This window comes from Watersipora subatra, chromosome 1 (assembly GCF_963576615.1).
Source record: "Watersipora subatra chromosome 1, tzWatSuba1.1, whole genome shotgun sequence".
Classification (NCBI taxonomy): Eukaryota; Metazoa; Bryozoa; class Gymnolaemata; order Cheilostomatida; family Watersiporidae; genus Watersipora; species Watersipora subatra.
In genome coordinates, this window is record NC_088708.1 from 6,974,856 (window position 1) to 6,991,587 (window position 16,732).

A 16,732-nucleotide genomic window follows, 5' to 3' on the forward strand; every position below is an offset into this window, starting at 1 on the left:
TTCTCCTATTGCAGGGGAGAGATATAAACATATGATATTTTCCTTTCATCATTGCTGTTTGTTGTACATAATAACACCCAGTACATTACAACTACCATTGCAGCTACCATTGCAATTATCCTATTGCACTGCAGTACCATTTGACTGCTAATATTGCATTTCTCAACCATCAGTACCCTTTTTTTTCCAATATCACTTTGGTCGTGGGCTGTATGACTGGGGAATTTTTAGTAATTACTATATACCAATATATTCAATACACACGCTACACACGAATAACCATGCTATATTCTGATACACATGTTATACCCTGCTACATGCTACACAAATTGCACATGCTGTATGCTACACAATTAATCCCCTTGCTGTGTTTTTTTGCACAGGCATAAAAATATTTGAGTTCCTCGCTGACGAGTTTCCTGATCAGACCATTCGCAATGTGAAACCACAGGAAACCCTCTTACATATTGCCATTGCAAGGCAAGATTTTGAAGGTAAAACATACTCTTTGAACACTACTATGGGATTTAAGCTGTCTGCTACTTACGTTGGCATATTGGTTGATGATACTCTGCACATTTTATTAAAGGGGCCGAACTCATCTTGAAACATTGGAAAAAGCGAGGAGAACTAGTTTTGCGTGATTACATCAATGTACCTTACGAATGCAGCGACTCTCAGAACGATGGCTGCCTCAAGGTTGAACTTCCTCTTTCCATGGCTGCCTGGAATGGGAATAAAAAAATGATAGACCTTTTGCTTGAGAATGGAGCATCCATGAAGAGAACCAACAGTTACGGTCAAAATGTGTTCCACAGCTTAGTGCAAGTAAGTATAATTATTTTGATTTGATCTAATGCTTGTAAAAGATAAAAAATGAATCGTAACTCCTAAAACTACTAGTTCGTATTCTTCTGATTTTGCAATTAAAAACATAAAAATGAACAATATAAAGTTGCAGGTGAGTTTTTACGTTTTACACTAGATAACCTAGTGGAGTTTGAAAATTCTTCATATAGAGGTTTTTTAACGACAAGCTTGCGTGTTGAGATAAGCAATGACCTAAAAACCTTTTTTTCATATTGCATCACATATCTACATGTAGATGTATGATGAGTGCAGTCTACTGCATGCAGATAAGTGGTTTTATCCGCTGTTAGGAAACGCAAACAATCCCAAGGACTTTCTAAAGTAGGCTTGTAAAATGCACCATTCGTTCTTCCCTGACTCTCTACTACTGGTCTCTGTATTACAGATGATATCTGATCCAGATAGCCGAGGAGAGCTCAACAAGGTAATAAAGACCTTTAAATACTTAATAGAGAAAGCAATGCGAAAAACAGATAGGATTTCAACAAAGATAGCATCTCAAACTCAACCAGAGCAAGCAAAGAAGGCATCTCAAAATCCATCAGAAGAAATGAAAGATGGTATCCGAACAACAAAAGTGGGCCCAAATTTAAATTTGCGGGATCTCGCATGCATGCTGAATGAAAAAGACAAAGATGGCTACACACCCCTCACCTTATCCGCCAAAGTTGGTTGCAAGCAACTATTCGAAATCATAGTCAACTCTGATGTTTATAGGCTAGCAGACATCGATGAAAAGACATCAGTGTCTAATGTTTATTTGTATGACGTAACAGAAATAGATGGTTGCCTGGCCGAACCTGGTAAATCCGCCATGGATCTCATCATGATTGGAAGTGGAGAAAAAGAAAGGAACTACTATGAACTAGCGGAGGTTTGTCCAGTCCTTGAGATAATTCGAGAGAAATGGCAAAGCTATAAATGGTGGTATATTGGTTGGGGGTTGGTTCACCTTGTCTTGATGTTGTTTTACACAATCTTCACTACTACAACAGTACCAGTTCCATCCTTCTACACCGCTGATGTGCAAAGTATCGTAATCAACTTACTGATGTTTCTCTACTCGATGGCGTTAACTGTCCATGAAAGCCAGCTACTGATAAGGCTATGGAAACGGTGGCACGAGTTGCTTAACCCAACCCGAAATAGAAATGCACCCTATACGATACTATTACTACTTCTAGGCCCATGTACATTTTTAACTTTCGTGTTACAGTTTTTCAGTGAAGGGTGGGCAATGCGCACACAATCACTGAGCCTTCTGATTGGGTGGTTATTCATGCTATTTTTCACTCGAGGCTTTAAGCTATTGAGCTCTTTCACCGTTATGATACAACTTGCTCTAGGAGATGTGTTGAAGTTCGCTGCAATTTATATCTTCATTCTCATTCCATACGCTGCCTCAATGACAATATTACACAGAACTTCCTCAGAACAACCCAATCAATTTAATAACTTCTGGAATTCCGCACTTACAATGTTCTCATTAATGCTTGGATTAGCAGATCTAGATGCAACTTTTCCAAATGTGAAATATCCTGATATCGGCATCTTTTTATATATTGCTTTTCTCATAACTTCCTATATCTTGCTGCTTAACATGGTAATTGCCATTCTCTCTGACACCTGTACACAAGTGTCAAATATTAAGCAAGACCAATGGCATCTACAAAAGCTGGGGATTGTTTTGTTTATAGAGTCTCGCATTCTCAAGCAACACCGAAAAATATGTGGGAAGCCTCATGTCCTTTCAAAGAAAGCATCTTCTAAGCCACAAACTCCAAAACAAATAGATGAGTATATTTTCTCAGAAGAAGAGCGCTCGACAATACACACTCATGACACTTCAGGCCGCCACTATCTTAAAAAGAGGACACTGACTCAGCGAACGATGAAGGAATTTTCAACTGCTAATGAGGTAGCTAAAGCACTAGGTTGGATAAGGAACAAACCTTCAAGATCTAACACTTGGATTGATACGGCACAACTGAGTAAGAAAACAAGCAAAGCTGAAGCTACACAAAAATTGACACAACGAGACATTGAAATGGCTTGAACTATTCCTTAATGGAATGCTAATATAAATTAGGTTACCATGCGGCAAAAAAATTTGTGTGTGTATTTTCAGTTTGTCTAGTAAATAGGGATTGCTTTGAATTGATTTAAAGACATAAATAGGAGATATGGTTGGTTGAAAACTTTTGTATTATAAGGTTGGGACGTTGACTAATGTATTTTTGCGTGCGTGTGTGAGCGTGTTTTTGCTTGCAGCATTGATTCTGTTTATTATAGGAAAGTATGAGTTGAGTGTTATAGTCAGCTTGTTTGCTTTAAGAACCTGCTAGAAGTACTGCTGTGACTTTCGTCAAGCTGAAAAATGGCTGAGAACTATAATGTTATAAGCTTGTTTTGGTGACGATTTTTCCAATTTAGTTCTTTAGTTTAGTTTGCCCGTTTTGGAAATAAAGTTAATCATAAAAATTTTAACTGTTGCAGGATTTGCAAGTTTTCAGAGATAAGTTTGATTTTACCTGAAAAGACTAGATGAAAAGATATTCAGTTGATGAATCTGTTTAAGTGCACTCAAACATAGGATGAGGCATGTCATTAGCAAGTATTGAAGTACAGCTGGGTATCTTATAGAATACTAAAATCCGTAAATGTAGTAATAAAAAAGTTTATATTTGACAAAAGGCAAGTAAATAAACATATTTTATGAAACAACTAGATGAATGCCTGGGTAATAAAAAACTTTGCACAGAAAGTTAATTTTTATTTAACATACAACAGCAGTAACCATTCTTACTTTCAAACTACATATCACGAGAAAAGTTTTTGTGCAGGTTAAATATATTAAGAGAAAATATAACGCAACTGTAAAAGTTTTTTAAAGGTTTACTTGCAGCAAAATTCACATTACAGTTATTTGGTATCAAAAGTTTCATCATGTCTTACTTTGCTGTGTTTTAGGTGCAAAATATGTGGACATATGATTACAAGCTTTTAAAAGGTAAAATCAAACAGTTAATCGCAGCCATCACGAGAACGTCATAGGTTGGATTCCCTTTCCAAAACGGCTCAAATGGGACGTAGTTGAACACGATGTGCTTCTGTCTACACTTTCATGCAACCTCATTTGTCGAAATATTTTCACAAATATATTTCACGCATTCAATAAAACCATGTCTATTGTACCTACGCGTCTTTTTCATCATCATTGTAATGCTGTCACTTTGAGCACTGAAATTTCAAAACCTAGCCTAAAAATTAATTTAACTTTTTAACCTTAGCTCGAAGGAGTGCATATTATCCTCTGATAAACATGATGAGCCTGTTGGTCACCTGTGATAGTTGAAAAATGCTACAGTTATTGTTCGCGCCATTTGGCAGGAAGTTTGTGTCACATCATCAGATTACGACTAGATGATTAGACCAAACTGAAACCAAACTTTCAAGTAATGAGCATCTATATTTGATAAAGGCTTTCTGGTAAAACCCGAAGTATTTGTCATAAAGTAGTGCTACGAGACGTTTTATATTGTTTTCTTTATTGGCCTTTTATTTCACGTAATAACATCACGTGCCAAAATAATAACCACGTCGAGTTGAGCGCGCTGTCAAAATAAAGGGACTCCAACCTACGGCGTTTTTGTGATGGCTGCGATTAACTGTTCGTTTTTAGCTTTTAAGAGCTTGTAATCACATTTCCACATATTTTGCACCTACTGCAACACAACAGAGTAAGACATGGTGAACCTTTTGATACCAAATAACTGTAATGTGAATTTTGTTGCAAGTCAACCTTTTACCTTGTCAAACAACTCTAACTTTAAAACTTTAACTCATGAAAAAAATGTTTTGTGCAGATCCAATAAATTAAGACAAATAAAACAACTGTAAAATGTTTAAATGTAAATGTGAAATAATTAGCAAGTGGGCCTAATAGCTAAATTTAGTCTGTTTTGCTACGATCACAATAAAAGATGATTTGGTAATGATACAATTAATACGAACTGATAGAACAAAATAAAAACCCGGAAGATGTTGAATTAATAATAACAATTCAATATTTAATAATAACAATAACAATTCGTGCATAGAAATGTGTGTGTGTGTGCGTGCGTGTGTGCGTGTGTGTGTGTGTAAAAAAGATTACTGTTTCAGCAGAACCTATCCATCAAAACTTTAAATACGATGATACTGGTACCTCTCGATACTGGTACAAATGTAAAAATGAGATATCGGAGTGTCTTTGTCTGGTATATTGTCTGACCAAACGGAGAGAAAATGTAGAGGCTATTCCTACTCAAGATAGTACAATTGTCTACATGAACAGTATTAGCCTTTACTGATTTAGTAATCAAATCTTACGAAAAACCAGAAATAGAACTGTAATGGCACATTTGAAATTAAAATACACATTTGAAAATTAGACAGGTAGACACCTGAACAGACGACGACAAACATTAAGATTTATACATATAGATGCATTATTTTAATCACCAACTTAGTCCTCTATTTAAATCATTAAGATACTTTACATTTAACACTTTTAAATTCTTTGGTTTATCCTAGCCTCTGAAAATGGCAGTCTCGAGTGCTGTGAAAGATTGTCAGGGGTGCTGTGGGAAATTATTCATAAAATCCATTTATTAATGAATTTCCTATTGGTTGATAATACATCTGGTTAACATTTTACAACATTTGCCTTTCTGGGATAAAACTAACAATATATGGAAATAAAATATATGGCAACATGTGTGTAATGTAATCTGTGTATCTATCAATCGTCGGATGTCCATATTAGCTGATGTCATCATCTTTCAGGTAGAAGGCATTTTCTTTGCCCTTTTCATTCCACTATAACCCTGCCAGTTCAGTATGCCTGACTGTTTTGCTCTCTGCAACTTCTGCCCTAGGCCCTTGACAACCGCTAGGGATGGCCTGCAGCCTGTAATGTGTTGTCCTGTCCTTTAGGCCACTAGTAGTGCCTGGTGAGGGAGGGACTCCGCATTGAAGCCCTTCGCCCTCTTTTTGAAGCTGTCCTGGCTGATTACCCTGAGGCAAATCGATCAGAGCATTTCTGTTTCTACAAATGATTCCGGTGGCAGTACATTGGTGTATGGTTTAGGCGTCACCTACGTTTACATAACACCCTGCATCTCCATGTCTGTAACAAAAACTTGATTCTGATGGTGAAGTTCAGGAAGCCCTCAGGCACGAAAGCCGTCATAAATAGCTACAGCGTACGGTCTTTTGTACCTCTTCTTTTTGTACCTTCTTCTACTCTGAAGATCTTCTATCCGATCTAGTAGGCCTCTGCAATAAGCTGTCTGAAAGAGTCGGCAAAGTGGTCTGAAGCAACCACACATCAACTGTTCAGAGGAGTATACCCATTTTCTAGTGGTCAATAAGTTAACAGACTAATGTGAGGGTTTCATGTTTTCCTCAACCGTTTTACCAGGCTCTTTCAGCTTCTTCGTTGGCTTTCGGATATCTGGGTGAGCTAATTTAGTGGATAAAGCCATAGTCTTTCACAAACATTTGCAACTCTGCCGATAAAAAATGAGAACCTAAACCAGAAATGTCTAGCCGGATCTGTGAAAGGTGGTGGTGAACCAGAAGGTACTGAGAAAAAAACTTGACAATAATGAAACCATCTGTCACAGCAAATTTGTTTAGCATAATCACAAATTTACTAAATTAAACGACATTATTCAACAAATGTTCTACTGAAATATTTTGCACAAATTTATAGCAAAAAATCTTTACGCCGGAAATAGGTTGTGATTGTTTGAAGCATTTAAAAACTTATACTAGCATTTTTTAAACAATAAAGCGTAATGCTTTTTATACATCATCAAATGATTGGTCAAGGCTGTAGCTTTTTTCAGATTTGGCGAAATATGAAAATACATTTTAGAGAGTTTCAAGAAAACTGAGCTTCAAATGACCCGAAATTTAGTGATTCTACACAAGACTGCTTCGCAACACGGGATTAGTAAATTGGTTTCCTCGGGAATAGACAAACAGAACCCTCTAGCAAACACTGAGCTCATCTCCTAGAATGTCCTGGCAAATGTGGACATGTTTTGATATAAACCAATCTATATCTAGAACATAGAGTTCTTATGAAAGTTGCATCAATTTGCACTATTTAACTTTTGTTTGGAATTAATTTGTGTAAACGCAGGCAATCTAGCAGTTCTCTTTCCATGGAGCTTATTTGCACCAGACCCAAATGGGCAACTAGTTCATTCACATTCACGAGAAGACGTATGTATCACATATTCGATCTTTTGATGTCACAAAAGTGTAATGACCTTGTCTCGCTATTGATCGTAGTACTTCATTTGTTATCAATGTGTGGGTGCTGCTAAACAATAACAGGCTGCAAGAAAAATAGCGTACTTTATGTAAATGTTTGCACTCTTATTGTTTGGTCTACAGGCTAACTATCCAGCTGAAGCGTTCTGTCTTTTACTTGTTAATGAGTGACAAAAGGATGGCAGGCATAGTTATGGTTACAAAAACATTGATGTATAAATTATCTATTGATGAAAAAATAGCTTAACAACATTAACACAGAAGGTGAAGCGCAAAGGTTGGCACAAGACGCTGACAACAAAATCCTACTCGAGAAATGGCTGACCAGTGAGTTATAAAATTTATTTATTCAGTGAGAGGTTTATGGTGGCTCATCAATAGCTGCATGACACATGCTGCTATCTTTTATTATATTTACGTGGGAAGATATTTAGACATATCAACACCTCCACCGTACTTTGCTACGCTGTACATGTGAGCTTTTTTATTGTAATAATGAGTGATGTGTAAAATGGTACCCTTTGATGCGCTTCAGCAACACAGTTTCTCAATAAATTTATCAACTCTGCTTGTAATTTCCAACTTTAAATAATAGTTTATATTAAAACATAGCATGCCAGATAGGCATGGTTCAGTGTACCATTTACATTGTAGTTGTAAATCCTAATATCACGGCTTCGTTATATTCTGTATAAAAACAGATCTTTGAATTTACTATGTACACTAATAATAATAATAATAATTAATAGTAACGCGTAGGCTTTTGTTTCTGATATACCGGCTCTATATGTGTAGCTCTGGAACACAATTGGATTACCGGTACAAGGAAAAGAAGCGGGCAGTATTGGAAGACCAAGACTTCGACAAGTTCAACCGATCACTAACTAAAGCCATTAAAAACAAAAAACCTAAAAAAAGTGGAGATTCTCATTAAAATAGCCTAAGAGAAGAATGCTCAGGCAAAGCTACCAACAAATTTACTAAAAAAGGCTCTACTTTCCAGAGGTGATGGTAAGAACATTAAAGAAATCTGTATTTCAGCAAACCTTTCCATAAAAAGGTTCTGTTGTTCTTTGCCGGTCTTAGAAGTTACCATATTACTACAAGTTTGTAGCAAAAACTCGCATCTCAATTTTATCAGATGCAGTATAGTATTTTAGCATTTATGGTGGGCTTCCAGAAGGACTGGGCAGAATTACTATAAAACCTGTACTTAAATGCCATCTTTATTTGAACATCACCTCTATTCGAGCACCACTATGGAAAAAAGGTTGAAAAATAGAGCGCCTACCCTTTAATTAAACGCCACTTACCGTATATTTGAACGCCACTCGGCATTCTTTGATCTTTACAAACACATAATAGAAAGTGATCAGTAGAAAATTGTCCACAAAATCGTACTAATAATGACTCGATTACATCAATAATAATTAATTCTTTCGTTGTTTCTGTTTGTATCAAACACTGTTTCCCGAGTCTTGACGGTTTTTTCGTTAAAATTTCGATGCAGCACTATAAAAATAATTAATAACTGTATCAGGCTAATAGTATAGTTCCTTTTTTAACGCGGTTTTGATAATTCAATGTACATGTACATGGGAAAATTTTTTTACCTTTATGATGAAAAATGTGCTACTATGTATTTTGAGGCTAACGTGTGGATGCTATTTTGATTACAGATGGTTTCTCTTAATTTGCGCTAGAAGTTTCTATCCAAAATGGCATCACGTAAAAGTTTTGCTCTACTAAAAAATGGTTTGAACCATAGATACAATCAACCCTTACTATATCTATGGTTTGAACGCTAATATCGACTAGCTCAGCTGTGCAGAAAATGAACTGAGGCCAGAAGACATTGTGGAAGGTATTGAACAGCCAGAAGAATATGAAATGGTTCCAAAAAGAAGCAACAATCAGAACGCAACTGGCCGAGTAAAAGAAGCTAATATTTCTGTTTTAAAATGTTAATTTTGTTTTAAAATGTTAATTTTTGTTTCTGAGTGCATTATAATTATAGTTTGTTTATGTCACTTGTTCTTAAATATATATTTGTAGCATTTAATAGATCATTATTATTATAAAACTTATAAATTTGCAGATTTATAACATATTATTTGATAGCATCATTGCGATTATATACACTCAATTTACAATGGATCGACGCTTGTAACTCCTGTACTATCGTGCATAAAAAACCAGTTTTGGCTGCAAACTGTAGCAACATATCGATGAGTGTAATGAGCTTTTATGTAATCTCGTTGAATATAATTATAAAATGACAATATGCCTCCAAATATAACATGAAATTAAAAACATTAAAGCTTCAACGATTTGAAATGCAGGTTATAAGATCATCATAAGTTAACTGCAAGCAATAGAACTCAACCGGTAGACAGACTACGTATCATCTTTCTCATGCATATTTATTTAAAGATCTAAAACAAGTTGGAGGTAAGTTCGCAAATTTCTTGCATCCAAAAGGGTTAATGTCACACCCCCCACGGAGAGTGCAAAATATAGGCGACAATTGATTCGCCCACCGAAAGGGTTAAATTTATCTTTCTCAGCATTCTGATTAGGTGTTTTGAAAAGTACAACACCACACTTTAGTTGAATTTCACCTCTAATAAAGGTCCACTCTAAGGGAAAGGTTGAAAAATAGCGCGCCATGGCGTTCAAATAAATTTTTTATGGTGTGTAAAGTTGAAAAGATACCACCTTTTTCTACTTTGTGTCAAATTTGAATTTGGACTTTGCCATCTGATTATAAGACTAGAACTTCCATGAGATGTCAATTAGGCAGTTTTATTGCAGCCATGTTGCAATTTGTATAAATTGATTCAGAGTAACTTTACAAGTTGAACAGGTTTCATGTGATCAAATCGTCTAAAATTAGAATACACTTTTCATTGCAAAAGATTGAAACATGTTAAAAAATTATCAGTTTCAAGCATTGCTGACTATTGCCATTTTACATACGAACATGACAGCTATCTTGCCTGACACAAGCAGACTCCATAGCTTTAGCATTAATCTGTATAGATTACTGAGCTAGCGACAGAACACATAATAATCAATTGGTAGTTAATTATTGCTACTAGGTTAAACAGTAAACAACTATAAACATGGTCCTATAAACATGAGATACAAAACAAATAATTTGATCCTCAGTCTGCACTGATATCCACAGTAAAAATCACTCTACTTGATTACACAATCAATGCTGCCGCTTGTGCTGGCATGCTGCCTTACACATGTTATAACTTCAAGTTTAATGCACTTTCGGTATAATGATTAAACATCGTACTGCTTTATTGTAATCTGAAAGATATTTTTGCGAAATAAAGTCAATTCATATGGAATATGTCTGTATGATCAGTTAAAAATGTCAAAGTCAAACTCTTATGAAAAAGACAAGAAAAGGGAGGCAACTGGCAAAACAAAAGACTTATATCGAGTGTAGATCAAAATGTTAGCTCCTAAATTTCCAGAAAGACTTTTCACTCCTTCAATTATTAGTTACTAGTTACCAGTTACTAGGTCTCAACAATAATATACTATCTTCTGACACTCTTGCTGCCTGATTATATCTATACTGCAAGAAGGTATATATACTACAAATTTATACACATTGTCCACACTGATGTACATGCTATATGCTAGTATGCAAGCTATACACTGCTATAAATACTATACACTGCTATAAATACTATACACTGCTATAAATACTATACACTGCTATAACTACTATAATTATACCAATATATTCAATACACACGCTATACACGAATAACCATGCAATATTCTGGTATACATCAGACAACCAGACGACTAAACCAACTAGACATACTTCTGCTGACTCAACTTTCAGGTTCCGCGCCTTGATTAGCCCTGCTATTGCGCACAGGGACCTCATCATCACCTTCCCTGGAGTGACATTTTTTATTTTTTTTTCTATTTCTCTTGTCTTTTATACTGTTAGAAACACTCTTCATATTATTTTTTGAGGTTATATTATAGATGAAAATAAACAAACAAACAAACAAACATGTTATGCCCTGGTATATGCTACACAAATTACACACACTGTTTGCTACACAATTAAACCCGCTCGCTGTATTTGTTTGCGCAGATGTAGAAATATTTGAGCTCCTCGTCAAAGAGTTTCCTGTTCAGCTCTTCCGTAATGTGGAATCACAAGAAACCCTCTTACATATTGCTGTTGCAAGACAAGATTTCAAAGGTAATACAAAATCTTTGAATACCTCACGCCACCACTATGGAATTTAAGCTATCTGCTACTTGCGTTGGCATATTGACAGATAATGCTCTGCACACTTGATTAAAGGGGCCAAACTCATCTTGAAACTTTGGAGAGAGCATTCGGAGGTAGTTTTGCATAAATACATCCATGTACCTTACGGGAGCAGCGAATCTCAGAACGATGGCTGCCTCAAGGTTGAACTTCCTCTTTCTATGGCTGCCTGGAATGGAGATAAAAAATGATAGACCTTTTGCTTGAGAATGGAGCATCTATGAAGAGAACCAACAGTTGTGGTCAAAATGTGTTCCACAGCTTAGTGCAAGTAAGTAACTGTTTTGATTGGATCTAATGTTTGGAAAAAATGAAAAATGAACTGTAAATGGTACCTAAAGTGTAGTTAAGTACCCTTCGGATTCTGCAATTGGAAACATAACAAATACCGTAAACAATAAGAAGTTGCAGGTGCATTTTATGTTTTACACTCGATAACCTAGTGGAGTTTGAAAACTCTTCTTAGAGAGGTTCTCAGCAAACGAAATGTTTGTGTGTTGGGATGGCAATACAAAAAGATGTATCTCATGGTATCTTGATATCCCTAGGGGTGAGATGAGCACAGTCTATTTCAACATATTTATCATTTAGGCATATAAAGCATACTTCATTTCAGTTTATGCCTGCAATAAGTAGCTTGGGTATCAAACGCAATTAGAGACTCAGACAAACCCAAAGTGTTTCTGAAGTACTCTTGTAAAGGTGCACCAGTTTCTCTTCTCTGGCTCTCTACTACCGGTCTCTGTATTACAGATGATATCTGATCCAAATAGTCAAGGAGAGCTCGAAAAGATAATAGAGACCTTTCAACACTTAATTAAAAAAGCAGAACCTAAAAAAGATGTGATTTAAAAAAAAACACCTCAAACTCAACCAGAGCAAGCAAAGAACGGGTCTCAAACTCCAGCAAAAGAAATGAAAGATGGTACCCAAACACCAAAAGTGGAACCGGATGTGACGCAACAGAAGTGGCCAAATTTAAATTTGCGTGATCTTGCATACATGCTGAATGAAAAAGACAAAGATGGCTACACACCCCTCACCTTATCAGCCAAAGTTGGTTGCAAGCAACTATTCGAAATCATAGTCAACTCTGATGTTTATAGGCTAGCAGACATCGATGAAGAGACATCAGTGTCTAATGTTTATTTCCACGACGTAACGGAAATAGATAGTTGCCTGGCCGATCCTGGTAAATCTGCTATGGAGCTCATCATGATTGGTAGTGGAGAAAAAGAAAGAAACTACTATGAACTAGCAGAGGTTTGTCCAGCCCTTGAGATAATTCGAGAGAAATGGCAAAGCTATAAATGGTGGTATATTGGTTGGGGGTCAGTCCACTTTGTCTCTATGTTGTTTTACACAATCTTCACTACTACAACAGCACCAGTTCCATCCTTCTACAAAGTTGATGCGCGAAATTTCGTAACCAGTTTGCTGATGTCTATCTACTCGATGGCGTTGACTATTTATGAATTCTGGCTACTGATACTGCTGCTGAAACGAGATCGACCCCTTGATTGGCTTAACCCAAATAAAAATAGAAATATACCCTATACAATACTATTACTATCTTTTGGCCTATGTACATTTTCAACTTTCGTGTTACAGTTCTTTAGGGAAGAGTGGGCAATGCCAACAAAATCACTGAGCCTTCTGACTGAATGGTTATTCATGCTATTCTTTACTCGAGGTGCAAAGCCTTTCAGCTCTTTCACCGTTATGATACAACTTGCTCTAGGAGATGTATTAAAGTTTGCTGTAGTTTATATCTGCATTCTCATACCATACGCTGCCTCAATGACAATATTACACAGAACTTCCGCAGAACAGACCAATCAATTTAGTAACTTCTGGAACTCTGCACTTACCATGTTCTCATTAATGCTTGGATTAGCAGATCTTGATGCAACTTTTCCAAATGTGAAATATCCTGGACTCGGCATCTTTTTATACATTGCTTTTCTCATAACTTCCTATATCTTGCTACTTAACATGGTAATTGCCATTCTCTCTGACACCTGTACACAAGTGTCAAATATTAAGCAAGACCAATGGCATCTACAAAAGCTGGGGATCATTTTGTTCATAGAGTCTCACATTCTCAAGCAACGCCGAAAAATCTGTGGGGAGAATCCACCCTTTTCGAACAAAAGATCCCCTGAACCACAAACTCCAAAACAGGTAGATGAATTTATTCTTCAAGAGCCAATACGCTCGCGAGTACATACTCAAGACACTTCAGGCCGCCACTATTTTAAAATGAGGACACTAACTCAGCGAACAATGAAGGAATTTTCAACTGCTATTGAGGTAGCTAAAGCACTAGGTTGGATAAAGAAGAAACCTTCAAGATCTAACACTTGGGTAGATATGTCACAACTGAGTAAGAAAACGAGCAAAGCCGAAACTGCAAAAAATATTCCTTAATGGAATGCGAATATAGATTAGGTTACCATGCAGGAAAAATGATTGTGAGCGTATTTTAAGCTTTTTTAGTGAATAAGCATTGATTCAGATAGATTTAAAAACATAAATAGAGAATAATATCTCCTATTTATATTATTTATCAACTATATTATGGTTGATTAAAAACTTTTGTGTTATAAGGTTGAGATGTTGACTACTATATTTTTACGTGCGTGTTTGCTTGCAGCATTGATTCGGTTTATTATAGAAACGTACATGTATGAGTTGAGTTTTATAGTCAGCTTGTTTGCATTAAAAACTTGCTAGAAGTACTGCTATGAAATTAGTCTCAAAGCTATTTATTAAGGCATAGTATCCTTTAAAAGATTGAATGTAAAAATGCCTATTAACAATTTTTATTGTTTATCAAATCCAAATCCTAAATCCCTTTATATTTTCAAACCCATAATCACTTTCACACTTGTCCAAATTGAATCAAATGAAAACTGGCTCGAATCATTTCAAAGTAGATTTGTTTTATATATTCAAATATTTGAACTCCCTTTGATATGGACACAGCTCTGTTATATATGTTATATCAATCATTGCTGTTTCTTTTTATTTTGTAGTTTTAGTATAAAAAACCTTTCATTATTTTATTAGAATTTTCCTTTCTCTCTATTCTGGTTTTGCATTATCCCAATTACAAAAATCACTTTGGTTACCATCATATTTTTGAGATCTATATTAAGGCATCTATACTTGAGAGCCACTTTACTTAGTCTAGGAGGAATCACCAATCTGATGAGCTCCCTGACTCTGTTGCTGACATTGTCTTGCTAGAATAGACATAAAACTGCATTTCGAAGGTTATCCTCACCTTGATATATAGACAGGGAGCAATTTAACACAGTCTCAGAGCTTTGGGTTCATATGACTTGCAGGTGCATCTCGTTATTTCACAGATTACCAGATTTGGGTATTTGGCCAACACTTTTATCTAGTTGTTGTTCTTTTGATAAATGTACAAACTTGAAATCCAAATCATAACCTTTGAACATGGTGTTTTTTGTCAAACAACAAGCAAATTATAGTTAAAATGGACTCAGCTATGCTGCCTGCGAGACAGCTAAAGTGCTCCGAGGGAGCAATAAGTATGTGCCAGTCGAGCATTGTGAACTGAAACTTATTAGAGACTTGTCCATATGATGACCAGTGACTCCAAGGGCCATATTGACACACCTTAGTCTACTCTACTACGATTCAATAAGCCGCCAGATAACTTGTCTTAATGTTGATGGAAATGAAAGCAGTATGCCTGACCATGTAAAATCACCCATAATAAACTGTCGAATATTCTCAATAGATCTCAATGTTAGTTGCCAAAGCAACTAGCATTGCTTGGCTATTTATTAAAAGTTAAGGTATGCCAAGCTGTGGTGTGTGAACAAACTAAAGAAATGAATCATTTATGTGTCTGCACTATAAATGGTACAGGAATAAAACACCAGTTTTCACACAGCAAATAGTACTTGTTCCGTGATAGTTTGTAATTGTTTTCACAATACTGTAGAGTTTCAAATGAGCCTAAAGCACTTTTGTTTGTGGTATAATTATAGCCTAGGCTGAACTTTGTAGCCAGCACTGGTCAGCGTCTTATAAGTCTCATGTTTTTCATCAATATATGGACAAGACAGTTGCAGCTATATGTATATAAGAGCTTGAATTTGCTGAAAACATCGCTGCCAACCTACAAAACCAAGCTCTGTGACACACCACACTTAAAACCGTGGACAGCTACTCGGTAAAGGGTCCAAGTCATTATTGATGCAAACAATGCAAAAACAACCTCGACAACCGTCTGTTGGTTAGCAAAATTGTACTTGACGGTCATCATGATATAAGATGCGTTATATCTAGATAAGATTATTATTATTAGATGTTATACTATTATATATATATGTAGTATAACTAGATGAGATATAGTATTACTAGATAAAATATAATATTACTAATTAAGATATAGTATTACTAGATGAGATATAGTATTACTAGATGAGATATAGTATTACTAGATGAGATATAGTATTACTAGTTAAGATATAGTATTACTAGATAAGATATAGCATTAATAGATAGGATATAGTATTACTAGATAAGATATAGTATTACTAGATGAGATATAGTATTAGTTAAGATATAGTATTACTAGATAAGATATAGTATTACTAGATAGGATATAGTATTACTAGATGAAATATAGTATTACTAGATAGGATATAGTATTAATAGATGAGATATAGTATTACTAGATAAGATATAATATTACTAATTAAGATATAGTATTACTAGATGAGATATAGTATTACTAGATGAGATATAGTATTACTAGATGAGATATAGTATTACTAGTTAAGATATAGTATTACTAGATAAGATATAGCATTAATAGATAGGATATAGTATTACTAGATAAGATATAGTATTACTAGATGAGATATAGTATTAGTTAAGATATAGTATTACTAGATAAGATATAGTATTACTAGATAGGATATAGTATTACTAGATGAGATATAGTATTACTAGATGAGATATAGTATTACTAGATAAGATATAGTATTACTAGATAGGACATAGTATTACTAGATGAGATATAGTATTACTAGATGAGATATAGTATTACTAGATGAGATATAGTATTACTAGATAGGATATAGTATTACTAGATAAGATATAGTATTACTAGTTAAGATATAGTATTACTAGATAGGATATAGTATTACTAGATAAGATATAATATTACTAATT

The 16,732-nt window shown here is 35.2% G+C and overlaps 1 protein-coding gene across 1 annotated transcript; it reads left to right on the plus strand.

Annotated features, from left to right (window-relative positions):
• Positions 1-7,513: 7,513 nt before the first annotated feature.
• On the plus strand, positions 7,514-13,942 carry LOC137393585 (transient receptor potential cation channel subfamily V member 4-like). Its single transcript, XM_068080247.1, is given in 7 exon segments — positions 7,514-7,524; positions 7,993-8,114; positions 11,330-11,440; positions 11,546-11,695; positions 11,698-11,787; positions 12,390-12,775; positions 13,124-13,942. Coding segments are annotated over 7 exon segments (1,689 nt in total).
• Positions 13,943-16,732: the final 2,790 nt, after the last annotated feature.